We start from the raw sequence: 12,746 nt of genomic DNA, 5'->3' as shown, positions 1-12,746 counted from the left end.
TATGCACAACCTTGGAACAACAGTGCTCTGGGATACAGGGATTGAGGCATGGTTGGAATGGGTAAATGGGGGGAAATAATGTTAAGATGCTTGGATGTCTTTTGAATCTTAGTTTCCCTTGCACACCATTATAAAATAGACACTTGAGGGGGTGATAGGAATAGTCAGAAATATCACCACAGAAAGCTTGTAAGTCCATCTTCAGCCTATAATTGATTGGAAGGCCTAAAATGGGGCTACAGCATGTCCAGTGAAGTAGGCTTCCTGCAGAGCCTCTGAATTACATAAGACCATAGGTGGAATCCTGAACCACATCCAGAATCTTCTGAGGTGGGAAATTTCCACTTGCAAGGACAAGCGGACCAGCCTGGAGCGGCTAAAAGAACAGAAGATATTTCTTGAAAGAAAGACCGACAGGGGAAAACAACAACAACAACAACAAATAACAAGAACAGCAGTCCAACCGACTACTACAATAACATGCAAGTTGCTTGCCCAGGAGACATGAAGCCAAGTGGTCAGGTCCCCTCAGGGCAAAACCCTTTCCAAGACTAAGACTCAAGGGGAATACACAAGCAGACATGCACTCTGACTGGTGACCACGTTAGTCACTGATAAGAAGTGAGGAAAAAAATAACAATGAAGCTGCGAAAGCTAAGTCTTACCACATTCAACAGACGCCTGTGAACCAGGGTGGAGACCTGGTTGGCCAGCAGTGTGGGAAGACCTGGGGACTCCAGGGCCCAGAGTCAGTGACACAGCCACAGAGGACTAGAGTGGAGAGTGAAGTGTCCAGCTGATAAGAAGTGAGGGGAAATGCACAAGAACACCTACACTTGCAGATAATACCCACTTGACCTGACTTCAATGACTGGGTGATGAGAAGAACTCAACTAGAAGAAAGAAGAGGGGAAAAAAGAGAAATCTGATACAATTTGATGAACGTGACATTGTATGGATGCAGTAGCTCAAAAAAGGGAACAAATCTTTACAGCAAGGATCATTCCCACCCCCTCCATACAAAGGGTAGACAGGGATGGGCAACTTGGACATTGGGTACTCAAAATGGGGGGTGGGGGGTGTCTACAAAGGCAGGAAGTGATTGGCTTACAAGCTTTCAAAAGGGAGCCTAGATCCAGAGGGCGCGGAGGAAGGTAGAATCTCCACTGAGTAGTATGCAATCTGTCTGGGCGGGGCTGATGAAAGGAGATGGGGATAGGACTCTTGTGGTACAATAGTGAATAATTGCTATCAGGGCTGATTGTGAGGGTTGGAAATTTAAAGGTAGATGTTTTGTAGCAAAAGGAGAGCAGTGGCTGACTTTGCAGTCCAGGAGCAGAGGTCCCTGGGACCATTAAGGGAAAACAGTGGAGTGTGCGACCCTACCCAGAGAAACAGTGATGCCAGAGATGGAGGCAGAGACGATGACATGGAGAGATGGAGTGGCTGGGGACTCTAGACCTAGAGAGGGAGAGGGGATGTGTGCTGACAACAGAGGGGCAGACTTGCGGCATATATCCTTTGGTTGGTTGATGATGCATGGAGGGGATTGTAACCATGGCAATGAAACGATATAAGATAGGATAAATGTAAAGCTAATATTATCCCATGTAAACTATTACATAATTCACAATTTTGTTGTAGTTATGTGCCGTGGAGTCGGTTCCGACTCATAGCGACCCTGTACAGGGTTTCCGAGGCTGTAAATCTTTACAGGAACAGAAAGCCTCATCTTTCTCTCGCGGAACAACTGGTAGTTTCGAAAGGCTGACCATGAGATTAGCAGCCTGATTCGTAACCACTATGCTACCAGAGCTCCTTATAGTTCACAATAAAACACTTAAAAAAAAATAAGAATGCTAAAATAACCATCGGCTGCTAGAACAAACAAATCTATCTTGGAAGAAATACTGCCCGAATCCTCCTTAGAAGCAAGGATGGCAAGACTTTATCTCATGTACTCTGGACATATTATCATGTGGGACTAGTCCCTGGAAAAGGGCATCATGCATGGTACAATAGAGGATCAATAAAAGAGACAAGGACCTTCACCAAGATGGATTGGCACAGTGGCTACACTATGGACTCATACAGAGCAATGATTGTTGAGGATGGCCTAGGACTGGCAGTGTTTTGTTTTGTTGTGCATAGGATCTCTCTGAACTGATACAGTGGCACCTAACAAAAACAATGTTAAAAACTGTAATTTTCAGATTCTAGGCATGGATCCCATGTTAAAATGAAAAAATCTGACCTTTCAAAGCTCAATTTATTTCTTATTTGGCCTATTTTTCTGCTAAGTACAAGACCTTGGAAGAGTTAGAGAATGTCATAAAAGTTAAGGCTGTAAAGTCATAATAGAGAATGACCTGACAATCTTCCTTGACACACATACATCCAGTCTTTACTTCTGAATCTTGATGACGTGGAAATTTTCTGCAAAAGACCTGGATTAAAATTGTGGTGGGGGTGGCTATGTGCCGTGGAGTCAATTAAGACTCATAGCAACCCTGTATATGGTTTCTGAGGCTGTATATCTTACAGGAGCAGAAAGCCTCATCTTTCTCCCACTGGATTAAATTACAAACTGCAAAATTTCAGCATTATAGATGATGCTCCTTATTGTCTTCTCCACTGAAAACAGGTTGGAAATTAAAGGAAAATGGTTAAATGGTTCTGCCTACAAAGAAAACGTAATTATTCATTTAAAACCTACTTAAATAAACTCTTTACATTGAACATTTTTCCCTCCACAAATTAAGGTTGAGTTAGTATGAGACAAGCTGAGTCCTCTCTATTCCTAATTTTACCAGATGGTCTATTTCTGAACTATCATTGTAAGGATGCACTGAGTGATCCCTACACTTTTCTTTTACTTAAAACCATGCGATAAAGTCTGGAAGCATCTATACATTAGTGTGTGTGTGTGTAAATAAACAGATAAAAGTGCTCCATCAATGAAGAATTTTGTACAGAGGAAAATTATGGTTTTTAAAAATGGATATGGTAGATTTAAAGCAATTTATGTAACATTTCTGTTTCCCCAAAGAGCAAACAGAACTTGTGAGATGTATAATCCTGCCTCCAAATGCCTCAAACATACACGAAGTTAATCCTTTTCTATAGAAATGAAGAACAGTTTAAAGAAAGGTTCAAAAACTTTCAAGCTCAGACCTAAAAGACAGACACTCACTAGTCGATCTCTGTCATTTTGGAGTGATGACATGGCTTTTTTTAAACTCTGTACTTCAGGTGGGCTGGCTGCATGTGGGGCTGCGGACCACTGCTTCCCCTCCTCTGACTTGCGGAATCTGTCCAGCTCATTCAGTAAGTGATCTCTCTCATTCTGCAAATTGGCCATAGCCTTGGAATAAGAATCCACTTGGCTGTATGAATCCTCTAGTTGTGAGGATAAGTGAAGCAGTTGTTCATCTTTGGATAGGAGCTGTTGGTTAAGTTTCTCAAGGTGAGACAAGCTGTTATACTCAGTGGAGCTCTTTGGAAAGGCAGCTGTAGAAACAAAAACCTCTCTCTCTATGCTTAGGAGGCCCTGTTTTTCTTTCAGCTGGGCCAATTCCTTCAGACTGGCTTCATATTTCCTTTTCAGTTCATCGAGCTCCTCATTGGCATGATCTCTACTATTCTGCAGGGAATTCATAGACTTTCCAAACGACTGAATTTGTGCTGTGAGATCTTTATTTTCTTTGGTGACCACAAGTAACTTCTGTTCCATCTCTATCAAATCTCGTGCTAGTTCTGCCACCCTCTCTTCTGCTGTTTCAGTTTCATTTCGCATTATCCCTGCATCATGGTGAAGATACTTTAATTCTTTCTTCAGTTTATCTTCAATTTCATCTACCTTCTTAGTTGCTTCCTTCTGAACATGAACCAATTCTTTTTCCAGTTCTGTGATTCTGTTCTGAGAGTAGGAAAGGGTAGTACTTAATTTCTGTACTTCTTCTTCCTTTACTTTTAATTGAGCTTGAACTATTCCTAGAGTACCTTCTTCTTGCAGAGCTATTAACTGTCCCTTTAGTTGGGATATAGTTATTTTCAATCTCTCAATCTCTTTAGATAAACCTTGCTTCTCCTCTTGTAGGGCATCAAAGGACCTCTGCATATCCTCCTTTGCATCCTCAGATTCCTTCAGCTTTTTGTCTAATTTAGCATATTCACTTTTCAGCTCCTTATTCTGCTGAAGTTGAGCTTCAAGGAGTTGTTTTTGCTGACAGTCCTTTATCGATATCACTTGGTTCAGGTCTTCTCTATATTGAATCAATTCTGCATCTAGCTTGGCATTCTCAGAATTTAGGTCATCCATATGACTTCTCAAGGATCTAATTTCTTCCTTAAGCTTATTATTCTCAGTAGCAGCATCTTGGATGACTTGGTCTTTCTCTAAGATTACGGAAAGATGTCTTTCTTCCAGCTGCTGATAGTCACCTACTATACGATCTCTGTCATCTTGCAGAGAAGACATGGATTTAACAAAAGAGTCCAATTGAGCCTTCTGCTGAATGCTTTCCTTTCTGATGGTGTTCAGCGTTTCCATAAGCTGACTGGTTTTGTCAACAGTTTTTTTATTGTCTTGTTCCTTACAGAACAACTTATTTTCCAATTCTTTAATTTCTTTATCGTGTTGCTGATGCAGCTCCGAAATAGCTACCTGGATTGCCTCTTCTTTGGAAGAAAGTAGGCTTATAATCTTCTGCTCTTTCATGTTTATTTCTTCATGTAGCCTACTGGTCAGTTCCCTGGAGGCCTGAAGATCAGTGTCTAGTTGTTCATAACTGAATTTATAATGTTGTATATCAGCTTCTTGCTGTTTTACAATCACTTCCAAGTTTTCTTTGCTTTCATTACATTTTTCTAAAGAGCTATTTAAATCAGTCGACTGGTCTCGGAGGGTCTTAAGTTCTGATTCCAACTTAGCTAGTTCATTCTGAGAGTTGTGGTACAGATACCGAATCTCTTCAAGCTGCGTCAAAAGTTCTTTGTTTTCCCCCTGTAGAGTATCACAGACCTTCTGTTGAAGTTGAACCTCTGTCTGGGCCTTGGTCTCCCAAGCCTGCTTGTCATGTTCAAGCCTAAAAAACAAAGAGCATTAATGAAAAAACTACCTGGTATCTAAAGAACAAATATTACATAATAGACCTACAAGGGATCCCATATTTTATGGATTTCCTTAACACTCAGATACTTTCGCAAAATTGAAAGTGTTCATCTTTTTAAAACTGAGATATTCATTCTCTGTATTATAGACTTGTCTTCTGAATTTTCCATATTAAAAGTACACTGAACCTAAAGATTCATATTTAAATAATGAACTCTATATATTACTTACTTTGGTGACATGGTTTTTTATTCTCTTAAAAGTAACACTTTCTCTTATTTTGCTTTCTATACTTTGCTTAAGACAATGTCTGGCCCTTTATGGAATAATGTTGGTATGAGAGTTAGGAAATCGAATAGAAGAACTGAGGGATTCTATTAGAAGAAGCGGAGGCATACAAAGGGTGGGTGGTATTGTTGGTTAATGAGCTTCAAAGCATATTATAAAAGTGAAGTCTGAGGAAAATAAATCTTAACAGGAATATTCAGTAAGAATTAATGTGAAATACAGAGAAGAGAAAAGACCATTTAAGAGGCTACAGTAATAATTGGGGAATACTGTTTAAAAAATCTTGATAATAGTGAAAGGAAGAAATCTAAGATTTCTCAGAAGAAAAATAGGAAGAGAAGCAGATGTGAATTCTTCATGTTAATACAAGTTGTTGTTGTTTAGTACCACAGAGTCGGTTTCAACTTGTAGCGACTGTGTATAGGGTTCCGAGGAGCAAGTGGTGAGTTTGAACTGTTGACCCTGTAGTGCAAACCGACCTTGCGGTCCAGTGCTTATCCTACAGCACCACACCAAGACTCCACAGTAAGCAGTTATTTGACAAGGGGTGGGGGAAGAAAGGGGTGGAAAGTGAAAGATAATAGACCTTCTAAGGAAATTTAAGCCAAAATTACTTAGAAAAATAGCTTAAATAGAGACCTTCTTTTCTTCATTTACCTGGAAATGTTAATCTTCAGTTCCTCCATATGGATGGACATCTGCCTAAGCTGATCTTTTAGAACACTGCAGTTCTCCTCTTTGAGTCTAAGTTCATCTTCTTTGATTTGGATGGCATCAATGAACTTCCTCTCCCATTTTTTGGCTTCATCTATCACCCTGTCTCGATCATCCTGGAGGGAAGACATGCTCTTAGTGAAGGCTGCAAGCTGGGCCACAGTACTGTCCAGGTTTTCCTGAAGTTGTTTAACTTCTGTGTCCTTTTTGTTCCAAGTAGCCCGCATTTCTCCAAAAGTCTCTTCCAAGTGGTCTTTTTCTCTGCGCAAAGCATCCAGTTTCTCTTGCATATTCTTCTGCTCTTTCAGGTGTTTATCTTCTGCCTGCTCCAGTCTTCGCTCCAGATCATCATCCTTTTGTTTCATTTGGCTTTTAACTAATTCTTTATTGGTCTGAAGTTCCTTCTTCAGCTTAAGGTTGTCTGCTAGGACCCGAGCTGCTTCACTTTGAGTGTCATCCAGAAATACTCTGAAGCTAGCTAATTCTGCTTGTGCCTTCTTACGCAATTCATCAGCTCGAGCCAGATTTTCTTTGCTTATTTCCAAGTCTTTTTGGGACTCAGACTGAACGAATTCTAAGGCCTTAACAGTTCTTTCCAGAGCACTAATTTTCTCTTGATACCTGATGCAGTCCTTCTGCAACTGCTTAACTTCTTGCTGTTTTTCCTTTAACAGCTCCTGAAGTTCCTTCACATGGCTTTTATTGCTAGATCCTTTCTGGGCACCTTGTATTTTCTCCAAATATTCTTTTCGTATTTCTGATTCCACTTTAGTTTTTTCCTTGACTAACAGCTGCTTTTCTTCTTCCAGTTCACTCACACACTTTTTAAGATTTTGCATTTCAGATTCTAGTTGCTCATTTTTTATTTGGGCATCTGTGATATCCTGATAATAATTCCCAATGCTTCCATTAAGTTCTGCTAACTGATTCATAAGCCTCTCTTCCAAATCATCCTTCTCTTCTTCTGCGGTCTCCTTTAATTTGGTAGCTCTGGACAATTCTTCTTGGATTTGCTGATTTAACAAGTTTATTTTGGTTACTTCTTCCTGAAGTATTTGAAGTTCACCATTCTTTGAAAATACTTGATTCAGTAAGGTATTTCTCTCATTTTCCAGTGCCTGACTGATTTCCTTGATTTCATGCTTCTCCTTCTCTAACTCAGCAATTTTTCCTTTGAGCTCATCAATCTGCTGTAGGTAGTTCTTAATTTCACAACGTGAGCTGATATTCTCACTTAGGTCAGGATTGCTCTTGGCACTTTTCTCTAACACAATGGATTCTGTATGTTCAGGCCTTGTACTTACACTCAGAGAGTCTTTCTCTTTTGCTTCAACAAACACAGACTGTGTTGTCTCAACAATATTATGCATTTGGTTATCGTGTTTCTTAGTGGCTTCTAGCCTAGCTGGTTTGGAAACATTCTCTTCTATCTGATGCTTTAAATCTTGAACCTCTTGATTTATAAGGTTCTTTTCAGTCATTAAAGCCTCAAACTCCTTAGAAAGGGCTTTATATTCTATTTTGACCCTTTCTAGCTCCTCCTTCATGTTGGAATTGGAAGAAAGAAGTGCTTCCATATTTTCTTTAGATGTATGTCCTGCAGGGTGAATCTCTGCTTCTGCTCTTAGTCGGTCATTTTCTTCTTCTAGCTCTAGGATTTTCTGCTGCTTAGATTTAGGAAACTTTCTCATCTTTTCTTTCATCTCCTCCATCTCCTGTTCAGCTTCCTGCAACTGCTTTTCTGTCTCTTTCTTGCTTGTTTCTGTGCTTCTCAACTTGCCATATAGTTCTTGCTTCTCTTGCCGCACAGCTTCCACCACATGCTGAATTCTTTCTGCCTCATTACTAACATTCTCATAGGACTGCAGAAGAATTTCATACTCTTTTTGTAGTTCTTTGTGTTTCTCTTGCAATTCAGTGTTTTCTGCAATCTGAGAACATTTCAATGATTCAATGTCCTTCATTAAGTTTTCCTTATCTTCAGTAAGACCCTCCAGAGCTAGTTTCAAACTTTCACAAGAGCCACTGAGACTTTGATTTTCCAATAAAGACTTGTCCATTTCTGCAATAAGTTTGTCTCGCTCTTCCTGAAGAAAAGCGAACCTTTCTGAAAATGTCTCTTTTTCTTTATTTTGAGCAGAAACCTGGCTTTCTACATCTGCCAAAGACTTGGTAAGACATTCAATGCTATCTCTGGCCAAAGACAACTCCTCTTGGAGGTCTTTGTTTGCTTTTAGTGCTTCTTTTCGGGAAATAAGAGCAGCCTGCAGTTTCCTCTGTATCTGTTGCTTTGCTTTACCTTCTTTTTCACTTTCTTTTGTTTTTTGCTCTGTCTCACCAAGCTCCACCTGTAACTGCTTTATCTTCTCATCATATTCTTTGGCTTGCATTTCCAGTTGTATATGTAAAGCCTTAATTAATTCCTCTTGTTCTATTGTCTCTGTCTGCATTTTGGTAAAGATTTTGTGTTTCTCACTAAGCTGAGCAGAAAGGTAGCTCACTTCTTCTTCCTTTTTGCTTATGAGTTTTTGCAGTTCGTCTAGTGCAGGCTGTAATTCTCTGAGATGCTCTAATCTAACAATTTCTAGTTGACTGCTTTCCAGTGTCAGCTTCAAGCTTTCTACAGAGGCTTCAGCTTCACTGGTCGCTGTCTTCAGACTCTGGATCTCTAAATCCTGTTTATCAATCTGCTCTTGTAATTGAAATATCTCATCTGATTTTTTAGTAAGCTCATTTGTAGTAGAACTAACCTTCAATTCTAACTCCTCTTTCTCAGCCTCTATTTCTTTCAGTTGGGCCTTAATCTGGTCAATAGTAGTGTTACTCTGAATAGCATTTGCATCTCCAGGTTGAGACGGCATGTCTGGGCTCAAGTAGGACTCTGAAATAGGTTTAGCAACTTGCTGCTCTGTGGCTTTGTACAAAGGATCCTCTAAACCTTGAGTGGAAGAGCTTGATTCCTCCTGGTCAGTGACACACTTTCTGTCTAAGGAGTCCCTTACTTCAATCTGGAGTTGTCTTAGTTGTTCTCCAATGTTCTCCTTTTCCTTACTTTGTTCATTAAATTGTTCTTGCAAGTGATTATAGTCATCTTTCTGTTGCTTGAGCTCCTCCTTAAAATTTCTTTCTTTCTCTTGTGCCTTTTTGAGAATCACCTTGCGTGAGACTAACACTTCCTGTAGTTTCTTTTGAAGCTGTTCCTTTTCTTTTTCAAGGTTCAGTATCTTTTCCTCCAGTTCTGGTTTCCATTGTTCTCCGCTACCTGTATCAGATGAATTGATTGTCACAATTTCTTTTACAGGTGCTGCTGAGTCTCCATCACCTGAATCCTTATTACCTGTGGTTAAATTATGAATAACTGCTTGGTTTTCTGTGATTTGCACTTGAAGCAAGTCTATTAGGTCTGTCTTATCTTGCAAGTTCTGATTAATCTGTTTGACCATAGCCTGTAACTGCTTTTCAGCTGCCATCTTTTCTTCCAAATCCTTCCTTACATACTCTAGTTCTTCTTCCTTTTCAGATATTGTCTGCTTTAAATACATTTCTATTTCGTGGCATTTGGAACTCATACATTTTTCTGACTTTTCTTTGTTCTCTTTATCTTCTTCCATTTCCCTGTTCTCGCTTGCACTGTGTGGGACCTCTTTCCTAGATTCATCTCTCACTTTGGCTAATTCTTCTTCTAGTCTACTGACTTTTTGAAGAAGTTCCTTTCTATTAATAAGAGCCGCCTGGAGTTTTCTCTTTCTCTGCTCACTTTCTTTCTTTATTAGGTCTAATTCATGTTGAAGTTCTTCTTTACTTATTAGCCCTGTTGGACTCAACTCATCATAATTATGTTTAAGACCACCTTTATCTTCTTCTACTTGCTCTTTTTTTGCTTCTTCAGCTTTAGATAGTAAATTCAGCTGTTCTTTAAGAGTTTTAATTTCAACCCCAAGAGAAAACTTCTCTTCATTAAGCTGAACCATCTTCTCACTCATACTAAAGCTGATTTCTGTTACTTGCTGATCCTTCTCCTTGATGGTTTGTTGAAGGGTTTCCACATCCTTCTTTTTCTCTAATAAAACTTGATCCAGTTTTGCTATTTCAAGTTCCTTCTGTGAAAGAGCATGTAAAAGTTCTTCCATCTTATTTGAAATAGCCCTTAAACGTTCCTCCCCCTCAAGTACTTCATTTTCCTTCTTTTGCAGCTGGCTCTGCAGGTTTTTAATCAGTGTACTCTGTTCAGAGAACTGAAGCTGCATACCATCTAGTTCATTCTGTAGCGCTTCAATTTTCACATCTTTGGATTTGGCTTCTATGTTAAGACTGTGGATCTGTTCAGTAAGTAAGTTGTGATGAGCAGTCTGGCTTTCATACTCTAGTCGTCTTTGCTTTTCGGCTTCTGTGAGATTTGCTTCTAGTTGTTGTATCTGAGCCCTCAGTTCTGTTATTACACTAAGTTCCTTTACCTGGGAAAGAAGCTGGTCTCTTTCTTCAGACAAAGCAGAGAATGCACTGCTTGTATTTTCAGCATTTTTCTTAAACTCCTCAATCAGCTGTGTCAGCTTCCTTATTTCCATAGTTTTCTCATCTAAATTTTTCTCATAGTTTTCTTCTGCTTTATGAAAGTTTATCTCAAGCTCCGAAACTTGACTTTTTAACCTTGTCAGCTCATCCTGCTGACATTGATTAATATCTGGTACTACAGAAAGGGATTGATCAACAGCATCCTGCTTTGCTGATTTCAATGCTATTTCAGAGTCACTACAAGGCATTTCCTCAGATGTTCTATTTTGATGCTTTTCTTTCTCAATTGCTGGAAGACTGCTCTCTTCATTTGACATTAAAGGGAAATCCTGCCCTGTTCCTTCACTGTCTGTTGGTTTCATTTCTTTCTGGCCAAGGTCCTGCGGGTCCCTCTCAGTCAGTTTGCCCTGTAATTGCATCTTAAGAAATGCAATCTCCTCTTGAGCTTCTTTCATTTCCGATAGTAAAACTGATAATTCTTTATGTTTCTGGGAAAATGTATTCTCTAAGATATCTTGCCCACTTTCCTCAGTAGAAGAGCTGCTGTTGTTAAGCCTGGTATTATCACTCATGCACACCTATTGAAAAAAAAAAAAGAATCTCAATCAGTTATTTTATAGCCTAACTAAAAGCTATTATTTTACACACTGCTAATCCTGAAAAATTGCAGTCCAAGCCTCTACCTTCTGATCAAATTACAATTTTTAAAATGGGTCGAGTCGGTTCCGACCCATAGCGACCCTGTACAGGGTTTCCGAGGGTGTAAATCTTTATGGGAGTAGAAAGCCTCACCTTTCTCCTGCGGAGCAGCTGGTAGTTTCGAACCGCTGACCTTAAGGTTCGCAGCCCAATTCGTAACCACTACGCTACCAGAGCTCCTTCAACAACAACAACAAGAACAATCCTGATCAAATTACAATTTTTAAAATGTGTTTTGATTTCCCAGATTGTACATTTGATGTACAATCCCTTTTCAGTCCTGCACTGTAATCAAGCCATAACCATAAGACCTAAGGAAATCTAGAATTTATTTTTTAGATATTCCTATTTGGAAACTTTTTTTGCTTCATATTAAAACTTTCATTTGTTTCTCTTTGTTGTTGTTGTTAAGTACCATCAAGTCAGTTCTGACTCAATAGCGATCCTGTACAGGGTTTCCAAGAAGCAGCTGGTGGGTTTGGACTGCTGACATTGTGATTCACAATCCAGTGCTGATCTTATAGCACCACACCAGAAGTCCTAAGAACATACTTGTTCCTCTTAAGAACTGCTTAAAAATAAAAAGGAAAGAAGAAAATAAATCTTTGTTTCAATCCACACAAAGGAGGAAATTAAGGAATTCATTTTCATAAACTCTCTATTGAAATGAGAAAGTTGAAAATATTAGATAAGACAGCTTTAATTATCAAAGAAATGGTGGTGGTGGTGATGGTGGTTATATGCCATAGAGTCAGTTCTGGCTCACAGCAATCCTGCATAGGGTTTCCGAGACTATAAATCTTTATGGGAGCATAGAGCCTCATCTTTCTCCTGAGGAACTGTTGGTAGTTTCAAACTGCTGACCACGAGATTAGCAGTCCAAATCATAACCACTATGCTGCCAGAGCTCCTTTAAATCAAAGAAATAGATTCAGGTAAATTCAAATTAAGCCTGAAGACATCAAAGTGATTGCAAACTCATAGTGACTCTATAGGACAGAGTAGATTTCTTCCATAGAGTTTACAAGACTGTAACTTTTACAGACACAGACAGCCACGTTTTTCTCCAATGGGTGGTTGATTCAAATCAACAACCTTTCAGTCAGCAGTCGAATGCTTAAGTAATGTGTCATCAAACTCCTTTTCAGATAAGATTAAAGGGATCAAATCATTAAAAAAATCAGGGACACAAATTGATCTAAAGATAAAATGATTTAAAAAATGTATAATTAAGTAATTTAAAATTTTTACAAAGGAGCTGAATTTGGACATGAAATTGGCCTTATTTAATAAAATGTGAGCCAAGTTATTACAAAGGTCACTGTGTTAGAATGCTCAACCCATAGCAATTATTTCTATAATTATTGTCTTAAGAAAACAAATCAGTGGATGTCATGTTGGTGGTGGTGGTTATGTGCCA

General features: G+C 39.1%; 1 protein-coding gene across 1 annotated transcript in view; it reads right to left on the bottom strand.

Annotated features, from left to right (window-relative positions):
- The window catches only part of GOLGB1 (golgin B1), a gene marked incomplete at its 5' end in the record, with an annotated part of 115,439 nt that overhangs the window by 30,851 nt on the left and 71,842 nt on the right, over window positions 1-12,746 (bottom strand). The window contains 2 exons of the mRNA XM_006864196.1: window positions 3,194-5,087; window positions 6,059-11,205. Of these exons, the coding sequence (XP_006864258.1) occupies window positions 3,194-5,087; window positions 6,059-11,205 (7,041 nt within the window). The remainder of the gene's footprint in view (window positions 1-3,193; window positions 5,088-6,058; window positions 11,206-12,746) is intronic.

The sequence above is a fragment of the Chrysochloris asiatica genome, unplaced genomic scaffold (assembly GCF_000296735.1).
Source record: "Chrysochloris asiatica unplaced genomic scaffold, ChrAsi1.0 scaffold00061, whole genome shotgun sequence".
NCBI lineage: Eukaryota > Metazoa > Chordata > Mammalia > Afrosoricida > Chrysochloridae > Chrysochloris > Chrysochloris asiatica.
The sequence above is the reverse complement of the archived record's forward strand: the minus strand, read 5'-3'. Positions and strand labels throughout refer to the sequence as shown.